Raw genomic sequence first — 13,053 nt, 5'->3', positions numbered from 1 at the left:
CATCCTTTCCTGATAGGTATACCCTCGCATTTCTGGTATCATCCTTGTAAATCTTCTCTGCACCCTCTCCAGTGCCTCTATCCTTTTTATAATATGGTGACCAGAACTGTACGCAGTGCTCCAAGTGTGGTCTAACCAAGGTTCGATACAGGTTTAGTATAACTTCCCTACTGTTCAATTCTATCCCTCTGGAAATAAACCCTAGTGCTCGGTTTGCTGTTTTATGGCCTTGTTAACCTGCGTCACAACTTGTAGTGATTTGTGTATTTGTACTCCGAGATCCCTTTGCTCCTCGACCCCACCCAGACTCGCACCCTCCAAGTAACAAGTGACCTCCCTATTCTTCCTACCAAAATGTAATACCTCACATTTATTGGTGTTGAATTTCATTTGCCAATTATATGCCCATTCTGCAAGTTTATTAATGTCCTCCTGTAATTTGTTGCAGTCCTCCTCAGTGTTGACTGTCCCCCCCAATTTGGTGTTCTCCGCAAATTTAGAAATTGTGTTTTTGATTCCAAGATCTAAATCGTTAACGTAAACTGTGAACAGTGGTCCCAGCACTGATCCTTGTGGAACACCACTGCCCACCTCTGCCACTGGGAATAGCTCCCCTTTACCCCTACTCTCTGCTTTCTGTCCTGAAGCCAGCCAGCAATCCATTCTGCTACCTGTCCCCTGACTCCGCTCTCTCTGACCTTGTTCATTAGTCTGTTATGTGGTACCTTATCGAAGGCCTTCTGAAAATCTAGATAAATTACATCTACTGCATCGCCCTTGTTTACTCTCTGTTACCTCTTCAAAGAATTCAATGAGTTTGGTCAAGCAAGACTTTCCCTTTTGAAAACCATGCTGACTATTCATTATTATATTTTTCATTTCTAGATATTTTCTCCTTTAGTAGGGATTTCATTATTTTTCCTACCACCGATGTTAAACTGACTGGTCTATAATTCCCTGGGCATGTTCTATCTTCCTTCTTAAATATCGGTATTATGTTAGCTATCCGCCAGTCCTCTGGCACGACACCTTTTTCTAACGAATTACTAAATATGTGTAATAATGCCTCTGCTATTTCTTCCCTAGATTCTTTTAAAATGCACGGATATAATCCGTCCGGACCAGGGGTTTCATCCTCTTTGAGTTTGATTCGTTTATTTAGTATAAATCCTCGTTTTGTTTTAAATGCAGTTATCTCATTACTAATCTCATCATCCGATGTCATCACCACCTGTTCTACCTCCCTGGTAAATACTGAAGCAAAATACCGATTTAATATCGCGGCCATCTCTCTATTGCTGCCTGGGGCCACATTCCCATCACAACCTTCCTTTTTTTTTATGTGCCTGTAAAATATTTTACTATTTTGTTCTATGTTCTTTGATAATTTAATTTCATAGTTCCTCTTTGCCTTCCCAATTGTTTTTTTGACTTCTCCCCAATCCCTTCATATTCTCCCTCATTATGCTCCCCCCCTGCTGTCCATGTACTTCATGTATGCCTCTTTCCTTACCCTCAATTTTTCCCTTATCTGTGATAATGACCAGATCATCTGTTTTAATGATGCTGATTGAGGGATCAATATTGGCCCCAAGACACCGGGGAGAACTCCCCTGCTCTTCTTCCAATAGCGGCCGTGGGATCTTTTACGTCCACCCGAGGGGGCAGACATGGCCTCGGTTTAACGTCTCATCCGAAAGACGGCGCCTCCGACAGTGCGGCGCTCCCTCAGTACCGTCGCTCCCTCAGTACTGCCCCTCCCACAGTGCGGCGCTCCCTCAGTACTGCCCCTCCGACAGTGCGGCGCTCCCTCAGTACTGCCCCTCCGACAGTGCGGCGCTCCCTCAGTGCTGACCCTCCGACAGTGCGGCGCTCCCTCAGTGCTGACCCTCCGACAGTGCGGCGCTCCCTCAGTGCTGACCCTCCGACAGTGCGGCGCTCCCTCAGTACTGACCCTCCGACAGTGCGGCGCTCCCTCAGTACTGCCCCTCCGACAGTGCGGCGCTCCCTCAGTGCTGACCCTCCGACAGTGCGGCGCTCCCTCAGTACTGCCCCTCCGACAGTGCGGCGCTCCCTCAGTACTGACCCTCCGACAGTGCGGCGCTCCCTCAGTACTGACCCTCCGACAGTGCGGCGCTCCCTCAGTACTGACCCTCCGACAGTGCGGCGCTCCCTCAGTACTGCCCCTCCGACAGTGCGGCGCTCCCTCAGTACCGACCCTCCGACAGTGCGGCGCTCCCTCAGTACCACCCCTCCGACAGTGCGGCGCTCCCTCAGTACCGCCCCTCCGACAGTGCGGCGCTCCCTCAGTGCCGACCCTCCGACAGTGCGGCGCTCCCTCAGTACCGCCCCTCCGACAGTGCGGCGCTCCCTCAGTACCGCCCCTCCGACAGTGCGGCGCTCCCTCAGTACCGCCCCTCCGACAGTGCGGCGCCCCCTCAGTGCTGACCCTCCGACAGTGCGGCGCTCCCTCAGTACTGCCCCTCTGACAGTGCGGCGCTCCCTCAGTACTGCCCCTCCGACAGTGCGGCGCTCCCTCAGTACTGACCCTCCGACAGTGCGGCGCTCCCTCAGTACTGACCCTCCGACAGTGCGGCGCTCCCTCAGTACCGCCCCTCCGACAGTGCGGCGCCCCCTCAGTGCTGACCCTCCGACAGTGCGGCGCTCCCTCAGTACTGCCCCTCCGACAGTGCGGCGCTCCCTCAGTACTGCCCCTCCGACAGTGCGGCGCTCCCTCAGTACTGCCCCTCCGACAGTGCGGCGCTCCCTCAGTACTGACCCTCCGACAGTGCGGCGCTCCCTCAGTCCTGACCCTCCGACAGTGCGGCGCTCCCGCAGTACTGCCCCTCCGACAGTGCGGCGCTCCCTCAGTACTGACCCTCCGACAGTGCGGCGCTCCCTCAGTACCGCCCCTCCGACAGTGCGGCGCTCCCTCAGTACCGCCCCTCCGACAGTGCGGCGCTCCCTCAGTACCGCCCCTCCGACAGTGCGGCGCTCCCTCAGTGCTGACCCTCCGACAGTGCGGCGCTCCCTCAGTACTGCCCCTCTGACAGTGCGGCGCTCCCTCAGTACTGCCCCTCCGACAGTGCGGTGCTCCCTCAGTACTGACCCTCCGACAGTGCGACGCACCCTCAGTACTGCCCCTCCGACAGTGCGGCGCTCCCTCAGTACTGCCCCTCCGACAGTGCGGCGCTCCCTCAGTACTGACCCTCCGACAGTGCGGCGCTCCCTCAGTACTGCCCCTCCGACAGTGCAGCGCTCCCTCAGTACTGCCCCTCCGACAGTGCGGCGCTCCCTCAGTACTGACCCTCCGACAGTGCGGCGCTCCCTCAGTACTGACCCTCCGACAGTGCGGCGCTCCCTCAGTACTGACCCTCCGACAGTGCGGCGCTCCCTCAGTACTGCCCCTCCGACAGTGCGGCGCTCCCTCAGTACTGCCCCTCCGACAGTGCGGCGCTCCCTCAGTACTGACCCTCCGACAGTGCGGCGCTCCCTCAGTACTGACCCTCCGACAGTGCGGCGCTCCCTCAGTACTGCCCCTCCGACAGTGCGGCGCTCCCTCAGTACTGACCCTCCGACAGTGCGGCGCTCCCTCAGTACCGCCCCTCCGACAGTGCGGCGCTCCCTCAGTACTGACCCTCCGACAGTGCGGCGCTCCCTCAGTACTGACCCTCCGACAGTGCGGCGCTCCCTCAGTACTGACCCTCCGACAGTGCAGCGCTCCCTCAGTACTGACCCTCCGACAGTGCAGCGCTCCCTCAGTACTGACCCTCCGACAGTGCGGCGCTCCCTCAGTACTGCCCCTCCGACAGTGCGGCGCTCCCTCAGTACTGACCCTCCGACAGTGCGGCGCTCCCTCAGTACAATATTCAGACACTGGGCAAAAAGTCTACTTCTGGTCACCGCTTAATTCCCACTGGCTCTGCACTAAGAAAGATCTGCGAGCCTCGGGGGGGCTGGTACTCACTCTGTAGTCTTGAGTTTCAGGTTATCGGCGTGCTCCGGGATCCCATACACATGGTCAAAGCCAGGCAGCGAGATGTCCAGGCCCACAGACGATGGACCTGAGGGGACAGACCGGCACATTAGAAAGCACACTCACACTCACACACCCCTTGTCACAGTGTGATGCCCGGGCTCTAGGACAACGCCGGGATTGGCCCCCTTATATCAACAGCGCGGATCATAGAAGCAAATAACAACAACTTGTATTTATATAGCGCCTTTAACGCAGTAAAACATCCCAAGGTGCTTCACAGGAGCATTGCTCGGGACCGAGGCAGCTGAAGGCCCGGCCACCAATGGTTGAACGATTATAATCAGGGATGCTCAAGAGGGCAGAATTAGAGCGCAGATATCTCGGAGGGGGGGGGGGGGGGGGGGCGCAGTTGTGGGACTGAAGGAGCTTACAGAGATAGGGAGGGGCGAGGCCACGGAGGGATTTGAAAACAAGGATGAGAATTTTGAAATCGAGGCGCTGCTTAACTGGGAGCCAACATGGGTCAGTGAGCACAGGAGGTGATGGGTGAACGGGACTTGGTGCATGTTAGGACACGGGGCGGCTGAGTTTTGGATGACGTCAAGTTTACGGAGGGTGGAACGTGGGAGGCCGGCCAGGAGTGTGTTGGAATGGTCAAGTCTAGAGGTAACAAAGGCATGGATGAGGGATTCAGCAGCGGATGTTATCTATTCAAAAGGGAGTTATATAGCCATATCAGGAATTAGGATTAGATTGATCGAAACTCAGAACATTGCACAAGCTCCCTTGTGAAGGTATCTGTCCTCCCGATCCCGAGATCAGTCCTTGCCGTGCATCCCACCACCCCGCGACAAGAGCGCGAGCACTTGCTCCGGTGCCAGTTCCCTCATCGGGCCGCAGTCTTCTATACCGCCCCCAGCACACCCCCCCACCGGATTATTAATGACGTTTTCTTTGAGTGGACTATGAAATATTACCGTTGGGTTTGGAATCGGTGTGAGTTTTAAATGTCTCCTCCCACATTCCAGCCTCGTCCTCTTTCTCTTCACTCTCCTTCCGAGAAGGTGCGTCTTCAGGCTGCGGGAAGAATTATACATCGAGTTACATCGAGCGTACCGCACAGAAACAGGCCATTCGGCCCGACTGCTCCGTGCCGGTGTTTCTGCTCCACACCAGCCTCCTCCCACCCCTCTTCATCTCACCCCATCAGCATATCCTTCTATTCCTTTCTCCCTCGTGTGTTTATCCAGCTTCCCCTTAAATCCATCTCTGCCATTCGCCTCAACCTCTCCCTGTGGTAGCGAGTTCCACATTCTCCCCACTCTCTGGGTAAAGAAGTTTCTCCTGAATTCCCGATTGGATTTATTAGTGACTCTCTTATATTGACGGCCCCTAGTTCTGGTCCCCCCACAAGTGGAAACATCTTCTCTACGTCTAACCTGGGTCTGTTTACTTTGGAGCTGCGTAGACTGAGGTGAGCCGATCGAGCTCTATAAAATAGTTAAATGGCTGGATAGCGTCTCTACTGATAGATTATTCCAGTTTAACAGGTTCGGGAGGACCGGGGACACGAGTTTAAACTATGTAAGAGTAGAAAGAGAATGGATGTTGGGCGGTTCTTCTTGTCTCAGAGAGGACATAAGAACATAAGAATTAGGAGCTGGAGTCGGCCATTCGGCCCCTCGAGCCTGCTCCGCCATTCAATGAGATCATGGCTGATCATCGACCTCAACTCCACTTTCCCGCCCGATCCCCATATCCCTCGATTCCCCGAGAGTCCAAAAATCTCTCGATCTCAGCCTTGAATATACTCAACGACTGAGCCTCCACAGCCCTCTGGGGCAGAGAATTCCAAAGATTCACCGCCCTCCAAGTGAAGAAATTTCTCCTCATCCCAGTCCGAAATGGCCGACCCCTTATCCTGAGACTGTGACCCCTGGTTCTAGACTCTCCAGCCAGGGGTAAACAATCTCTCAGCATCTACCCTGTCAATCACCCTCAGAATCCACGTCCATGTATTCCAGAGAATCAGAGTAGTGAGTCTCGGGGATGCATTGATGTGGTGGGTGCCGTCTCTCTGTATCCCTTCGACAGGGAGCTGGAGCGGTTCCTGACCGGGACAGAGAGCGCATCATACAGAAGGCGAGTGTCTTTATAGAGAACACTGGGTCCGTGCGATCTCCTGGACTGGGATTTGATCGCCTGAGGGGGCCGAAGAGGCTTATTCTAGAGTACTTTTTCCTCATTGGCCCTGTTTTTTTTCTCTTTTTGCCTCTCCCAGGAGATTGTCTGGCTGCGGGGGATCGGGTGGGATGTGTCTAGTCACAAAGCTGCGGCCATCACGAGCATGGGGCAGGCTGGATGGATCAGCTGGTCTTCTCCTGCCCGTCAATTCTGTATGTAAGGGAGGAGTGGAAGGAGAAATCTTCAGGGTGGACGCGGGGCGGGGTTGGGAACTGGTTGTACACAGGGTTACCATCTCTGCACACGCACGCCCTTCACTACCCAGCAACTCGGATTTACCTGCTCCACTTGATCCGTTCCTTCATCGCCAGGCTTGGCCTCTTCTTTCACCTCCTCATTTTCCACATTTTCCTCTTTCTTCTCCTCACTAAAACACGGGAAAGGGAAATTGTACAGTCCTGCGGCTTTTACCACACCGTCACATTTTGATTCTCTCGCTCCTCTGCCGCGGAGGCAGCTTTAAAGGCAACACTCCAAACTGCCCACTTAAATTGTGAACTGGACGCTCCATTAATGAATTTAGCAATCTTTCCCCGCCTCCCGCCACCCCACACACACAATACTGTCCGCTTGTGACACTAAGAATTACAAGGCAGTCTGCACATCTATCGCCATGAAGCCGGAGGATCGCCACAGCCTACACCAGACGGGGGATCGACGCAGGAGCCGGGATCGCAATCACGGCCAGAACTCTACTTCATTGGCAGTGACAATTCATCAAAACCCTGAACCTTCAATAAAGAGTCTGCAATGAATCCAAGCTCTGCACAACCCCTAGCATGGCTAGCACCCTGTTTAAAAAGTAAAAGAGACTGGGCCTATTGAGCCTACTCTGGTCTTGTTAACCATGGCAGCTTTATCCTTTCAATCCCACTTCCCTGCCTTTCCCTCCGTATCATGATGTAGGAGAAAGCAGGGTGGGGGGAGAAGGGGGGGGGTCTTTTCTGGCGTCATGTTTGTTTCCCCAAGATGTTTCTGAAACAGCCCACTTAAAAACCAGAGAGGGCGTGGTTTCAAATGAAGCAGGCAGCAATCCCGTCAAATCCACAACTGGGGCCGTGTGCCCAAGATGGTTGGATGAGGCAGGAGTGTTCTGCAGTCCCTTCTATACACTCACACACACTCACTTTGGATTCAGTGGCTGCAGTGAACAATTGGTAGTAACTCACAGCAGAGAGAGAGGTGCACCCTATCGAGGGGGCAGAGACTTGCCGAGCGAGCTCTGAATTAAACGGCAAGCCCTGCAGGTTTATTTCTGAAGCAGTTGGCTGTGTTCCAACAGCAGGAATAAATTAGAATCGCAGTGCAAGCAGCGTGGACCCCCGCCCCCACCCTCCAGTTTCCTATACATTCCCACTGCAGTTAGAATAGAGACACTTCCCACACGGCACCCTGCCCCCCAATCTTCCACAGACCCTCGCAAGGATGCAATTCTACAGGGACTGGCAGCCTTCCCCTTCCTTTTGTCAACTGGCTATTATTCATGTAAAGAAAGAACATTTATACGGCGCCTTTCACAACCTCAGGACGTCCCAAATGCGCTATTGGGCCCTTTAGTAACATGGCTGAAGAGGAGGAAAGGTACTCCTTTATAATTTAAGTGCACAGCACTACTGCGAGGGAATCAATGCGATGAATGTAAAAACCAGTCCTCAGTCAAGTTACTGGTCTTCACAACTCCAGGTGCTTCTTCCCACCCCCTCCACATCCCTCCGATTACTGTCTGTGGGGCCCATTCGGGCAAACCCGCTCCCATCCCACTCTAACCAGGTGCTACGAGTTACCAAAACCAACTGCCAGGTTCCCCAGGCAACTCGATGGAGATGGTGCGAGACCGCAGCCACACCAATCAAACCCAAGCAGACTCGCTCGGAATGAAAACACAAACTGCCAGTCAGTATCCGAGAGAGACGGGGGGAGCGAGAGAGACGGGGGGGCGGGGGGGAGCCAGCGAGAGGCGGGGAGGGCCAGCGAGAGGCGGGGAGGGAGAGCGAGAGGCGGGGAGGGAGAGCGAGAGGCGGGGAGGGAGAGCGAGAGGCGGGGAGGGAGAGCGAGAGGCGGGGAGGGAGAGCGCGAGGCGGGGAGGGAGAGCGCGAGGCGGGGAGGGAGAGCGCGAGGCGGGGAGGGAGAGCGCGAGGCGGGGAGAGAGAGCGCGAGGCGGGGAGAGAGAGCGCGAGGCGGGGAGAGAGAGCGCGAGGCGGGGAGAGAGAGCGCGAGGCGGGGAGAGAGAGCGCGAGGCGGGGAGAGAGAGCGCGAGGGCGGGGAGAGAGAGCGCGAGGCGGGGGAGAGAGAGCGCGAGGCGGGGAGAGAGAGCGCGAGGCGGGGAGAGAGAGCGCGAGGCGGGGAGAGAGAGCGCGAGGCGGGGAGAGAGAGCGCGAGGCGGGGAGAGAGAGCGCGAGGCGGGGGAGAGAGAGCGCGAGGCGGGGAGAGAGAGCGCGAGGCGGGGAGAGAGAGCGCGAGGCGGGGAGAGAGAGCGCGAGGCGGGGAGAGAGAGCGCGAGGCGGGGAGAGAGAGCGCGAGGCGGGGAGAGAGAGCGCGAGGCGGGGAGAGAGAGCGCGAGGCGGGGAGAGAGAGCGCGAGGCGGGGAGAGAGAGCGCGAGGCGGGGAGAGAGAGCGCGAGGCGGGGAGAGAGAGCGCGAGGCGGGGAGAGAGAGCGCGAGGCGGGGAGAGAGAGCGCGAGGCGGGGAGAGAGAGCGCGAGGCGGGGAGAGAGAGCGCGAGGCGGGGAGAGAGAGCGCGAGGCGGGGAGAGAGAGCGCGAGGCGGGGAGAGAGAGCGCGAGGCGGGGAGAGAGAGCGCGAGGCGGGGAGAGAGAGCGCGAGGCGGGGAGAGAGAGCGCGAGGCGGGGAGAGAGAGCGCGAGGCGGGGAGAGAGAGCGCGAGGCGGGGAGAGAGAGCGCGAGGCGGGGAGAGAGAGCGCGAGGCGGGAGAGAGAGCGCGAGGCGGGGAGAGAGAGCGCGAGGCGGGGAGAGAGAGCGCGAGGCGGGGAGAGAGAGCGCGAGGCGGGGAGAGAGAGCGCGAGGCGGGGAGAGAGAGCGCGAGGCGGGGAGAGAGAGCGCGAGGCGGGGAGAGAGAGCGCGAGGCGGGGAGAGAGAGCGCGAGGCGGGGAGAGAGAGCGCGAGGCGGGGAGAGAGAGCGCGAGGCGGGGAGAGAGAGCGCGAGGCGGGGAGAGAGAGCGCGAGGCGGGGAGAGAGAGCGCGAGGCGGGGAGAGAGAGCGCGAGGCGGGGAGAGAGAGCGCGAGGCGGGGAGAGAGAGCGCGAGGCGGGGAGAGAGAGCGCGAGGCGGGGAGAGAGAGAGCGCGAGGCGGGGAGAGAGAGCGCGAGGCGGGGAGAGAGAGAGCGCGAGGCGGGGAGAGAGAGAGCGCGAGGCGGGGAGAGAGAGAGCGCGAGGCGGGGAGAGAGAGCGCGAGGCGGGGAGAGAGAGCGCGAGGCGGGGAGAGAGAGCGCGAGGCGGGGAGAGAGAGCGCGAGGCGGGGAGAGAGAGCGCGAGGCGGGGAGAGAGAGCGCGAGGCGGGGAGAGAGAGCGCGAGGCGGGGAGAGAGAGCGCGAGGCGGGGAGAGAGAGCGCGAGGCGGGGAGAGAGAGCGCGAGGCGGGGAGAGAGAGCGCGAGGCGGGGAGAGAGAGCGCGAGGCGGGGAGAGAGAGCGCGAGGCGGGGAGAGAGAGCGCGAGGCGGGGAGAGAGAGCGCGAGGCGGGGAGAGAGAGCGCGAGGCGGGGAGAGAGAGCGCGAGGCGGGGAGAGAGAGCGCGAGGCGGGGAGAGAGAGCGCGAGGCGGGGAGAGAGAGCGCGAGGCGGGGAGAGAGAGCGCGAGGCGGGGAGAGAGAGCGCGAGGACGGGGAGAGAGAGCGCGAGACGGGGAGAGAGAGCGCGAGACGGGGAGAGAGAGCGCGAGACGGGGAGAGAGCGCGAGACGGGGAGAGAGCGCGAGACGGGGAGAGAGAGCGCGAGACGGGGAGAGAGAGCGCGAGACGGGGAGAGAGAGCGCGAGACGGGGAGAGAGAGCGCGAGACGGGGAGAGAGAGCGCGAGACGGGGAGAGAGAGCGCGAGACGGGGAGAGAGAGCGCGAGACGGGGAGAGAGAGCGCGAGACGGGGAGAGAGAGCGCGAGACGGGGAGAGAGAGCGCGAGACGGGGAGAGAGAGCGCGAGACGGGGAGAGAGAGCGCGAGACGGGGAGAGAGAGCGCGAGACGGGGAGAGAGAGCGCGAGACGGGGAGAGAGAGCGCGAGACGGGGAGAGAGAGCGCGAGACGGGGAGAGAGAGCGCGAGACGGGGAGAGAGAGCGCGAGACGGGGAGAGAGAGCGCGAGACGGGGAGAGAGAGCGCGAGACGGGGAGAGAGAGCGCGAGACGGGGAGAGAGAGCGCGAGACGGGGAGAGAGAGCGCGAGACGGGGAGAGAGAGCGCGAGACGGGGAGAGAGAGCGCGAGACGGGGAGAGAGAGCGCGAGACGGGGAGAGAGAGCGCGAGACGGGGAGAGAGAGCGCGAGACGGGGAGAGAGAGCGCGAGACGGGGAGAGCGAGACGAGAGCGCGAGACGGGGAGAGAGAGCGCGAGACGGGGAGAGAGAGCGCGAGACGGGGAGAGAGCGCGAGACGGGGAGAGAGAGCGCGAGACGGGGAGAGAGAGCGCGAGACGGGGAGAGAGAGCGCGAGACGGGGAGAGAGAGCGCGAGACGGGGAGAGAGAGCGCGAGACGGGGAGAGAGAGCGCGAGACGGGGAGAGAGAGCGCGAGACGGGGAGAGAGAGCGCGAGACGGGGAGAGAGAGCGCGAGACGGGGAGAGAGAGCGCGAGACGGGGAGAGAGAGCGCGAGACGGGGAGAGAGAGCGCGAGACGGGGAGAGAGAGCGCGAGACGGGGAGAGAGAGCGCGAGACGGGGAGAGAGAGCGCGAGACGGGGAGAGAGAGCGCGAGACGGGGAGAGAGAGCGCGAGACGGGGAGAGAGAGCGCGAGACGGGGAGAGAGAGCGCGAGACGGGGAGAGAGAGCGCGAGACGGGAGAGAGAGCGCGAGACGGGGAGAGAGAGCGCGAGACGGGGAGAGAGAGCGCGAGACGGGGAGAGAGAGCGCGAGACGGGGAGAGAGAGCGCGAGACGGGGAGAGAGAGCGCGAGACGGGGAGAGAGAGCGCGAGACGGGGAGAGAGAGCGCGAGACGGGGAGAGAGAGCGCGAGACGGGGAGAGAGAGCGCGAGACGGGGAGAGAGAGCGCGAGACGGGGAGAGAGAGCGCGAGACGGGGAGAGAGAGCGCGAGACGGGGAGAGAGAGCGCGAGACGGGGAGAGAGAGCGCGAGACGGGGAGAGAGAGCGCGAGACGGGGAGAGAGAGCGCGAGACGGGGAGAGAGAGCGCGAGACGGGGAGAGAGAGCGCGAGACGGGGAGAGAGAGCGCGAGACGGGGAGAGAGAGCGCGAGACGGGGAGAGAGAGCGCGAGACGGGGAGAGAGAGCGCGAGACGGGGAGAGAGAGCGCGAGCGGGAGAGAGCGCGAGACGGGAGAGAGAGCGCGAGGCGGGGAGAGAGAGCGCGAGGCGGGAGAGAGAGCGCGAGGCGGGGAGAGAGAGCGCGAGGCGGGGAGAGAGAGCGCGAGGCGGGGAGAGAGAGCGCGAGGCGGGGAGAGAGAGCGCGAGGCGGGGAGAGAGAGCGCGAGGCGGGGAGAGAGAGCGCGAGGCGGGGAGAGAGAGCGCGAGGCGGGGAGAGAGAGCGCGAGGCGGGGAGAGAGAGCGCGAGGCGGGGAGAGAGAGCGCGAGGCGGGGAGAGAGAGCGCGAGGCGGGGAGAGAGAGCGCGAGGCGGGGAGAGAGAGCGCGAGGCGGGGAGAGAGAGCGCGAGGCGGGGAGAGAGAGCGCGAGGCGGGGAGAGAGAGCGCGAGGCGGGGAGAGAGAGCGCGAGGCGGGGAGAGAGAGCGCGAGGCGGGGAGAGAGAGCGCGAGGCGGGGAGAGAGAGCGCGAGGCGGGGAGAGAGAGCGCGAGGCGGGGAGAGAGAGCGCGAGGCGGGGAGAGAGAGCGCGAGGCGGGGAGAGAGAGCGCGAGGCGGGGAGAGAGAGCGCGAGGCGGGGAGAGAGAGCGCGAGGCGGGGAGAGAGAGCGCGAGGCGGGGAGAGAGAGCGCGAGGCGGGGAGAGAGAGCGCGAGGCGGGGAGAGAGAGCGCGAGGCGGGGAGAGAGAGCGCGAGGCGGGGAGAGAGAGCGCGAGGCGGGGAGAGAGAGCGCGAGGCGGGGAGAGAGAGCGCGAGGCGGGGAGAGAGAGCGCGAGGCGGGGAGAGAGAGCGCGAGGCGGGGAGAGAGAGCGCGAGGCGGGGAGAGAGAGCGCGAGGCGGGGAGAGAGAGCGCGAGGCGGGGAGAGAGAGCGCGAGGCGGGGAGAGAGAGCGCGAGGCGGGGAGAGAGAGCGCGAGGCGGGGAGAGAGAGCGCGAGGCGGGGAGAGAGAGCGCGAGGCGGGGAGAGAGAGCGCGAGGCGGGGAGAGAGAGCGCGAGGCGGGGAGAGAGAGCGCGAGGCGGGGAGAGAGAGCGCGAGGCGGGGAGAGAGAGCGCGAGGCGGGGAGAGAGAGCGCGAGGACGGGGAGAGAGAGCGCGAGACGGGGAGAGAGAGCGCGAGGCGGGGAGAGAGAGCGCGAGACGGGGAGAGAGAGCGCGAGACGGGGGAGAGAGAGCGCGAGACGGGGAGAGAGCGAGACGGGAGAGAGCGCGAGACGGGGGAGAGAGAGCGCGAGACGGGGGAGAGAGAGCGCGAGACGGGGGAGAGAGAGCGCGAGACGGGGAGAGAGAGCGCGAGACGGGGAGAGAGAGCGCGAGACGGGGAGAGAGAGCGCGAGACGGGAGAGAGAGCGAGCGCCTCGGCGAGA

General features: G+C 61.4%; 1 protein-coding gene across 2 annotated transcripts in view; it reads right to left on the bottom strand.

Moving 5' to 3' along the window:
* The window catches only part of LOC147093014 (neutral alpha-glucosidase AB-like), an 83,234-nt gene that overhangs the window by 31,052 nt on the left and 39,129 nt on the right, over positions 1-13,053 (bottom strand). For both annotated transcript variants that reach the window (XM_085976347.1, XM_085976348.1), the window contains 3 exons: positions 6,503-6,590; positions 4,957-5,056; positions 3,968-4,064 (listed from right to left, as the gene is read on the bottom strand). In XM_085976347.1, the coding sequence (XP_085832473.1) occupies positions 3,968-4,064; positions 4,957-5,056; positions 6,503-6,590 (285 nt within the window). The remainder of the gene's footprint in view (positions 1-3,967; positions 4,065-4,956; positions 5,057-6,502; positions 6,591-13,053) is intronic.

This window comes from Somniosus microcephalus, unplaced genomic scaffold, assembly GCF_052327205.1.
Source record: "Somniosus microcephalus isolate GS21.2 unplaced genomic scaffold, FLI_Smic_1.0 unresolved_chr2, whole genome shotgun sequence".
Classification (NCBI taxonomy): domain Eukaryota; kingdom Metazoa; phylum Chordata; class Chondrichthyes; order Squaliformes; family Somniosidae; genus Somniosus; species Somniosus microcephalus.
This window is presented reverse-complemented; position numbering and strand designations above follow the sequence as displayed.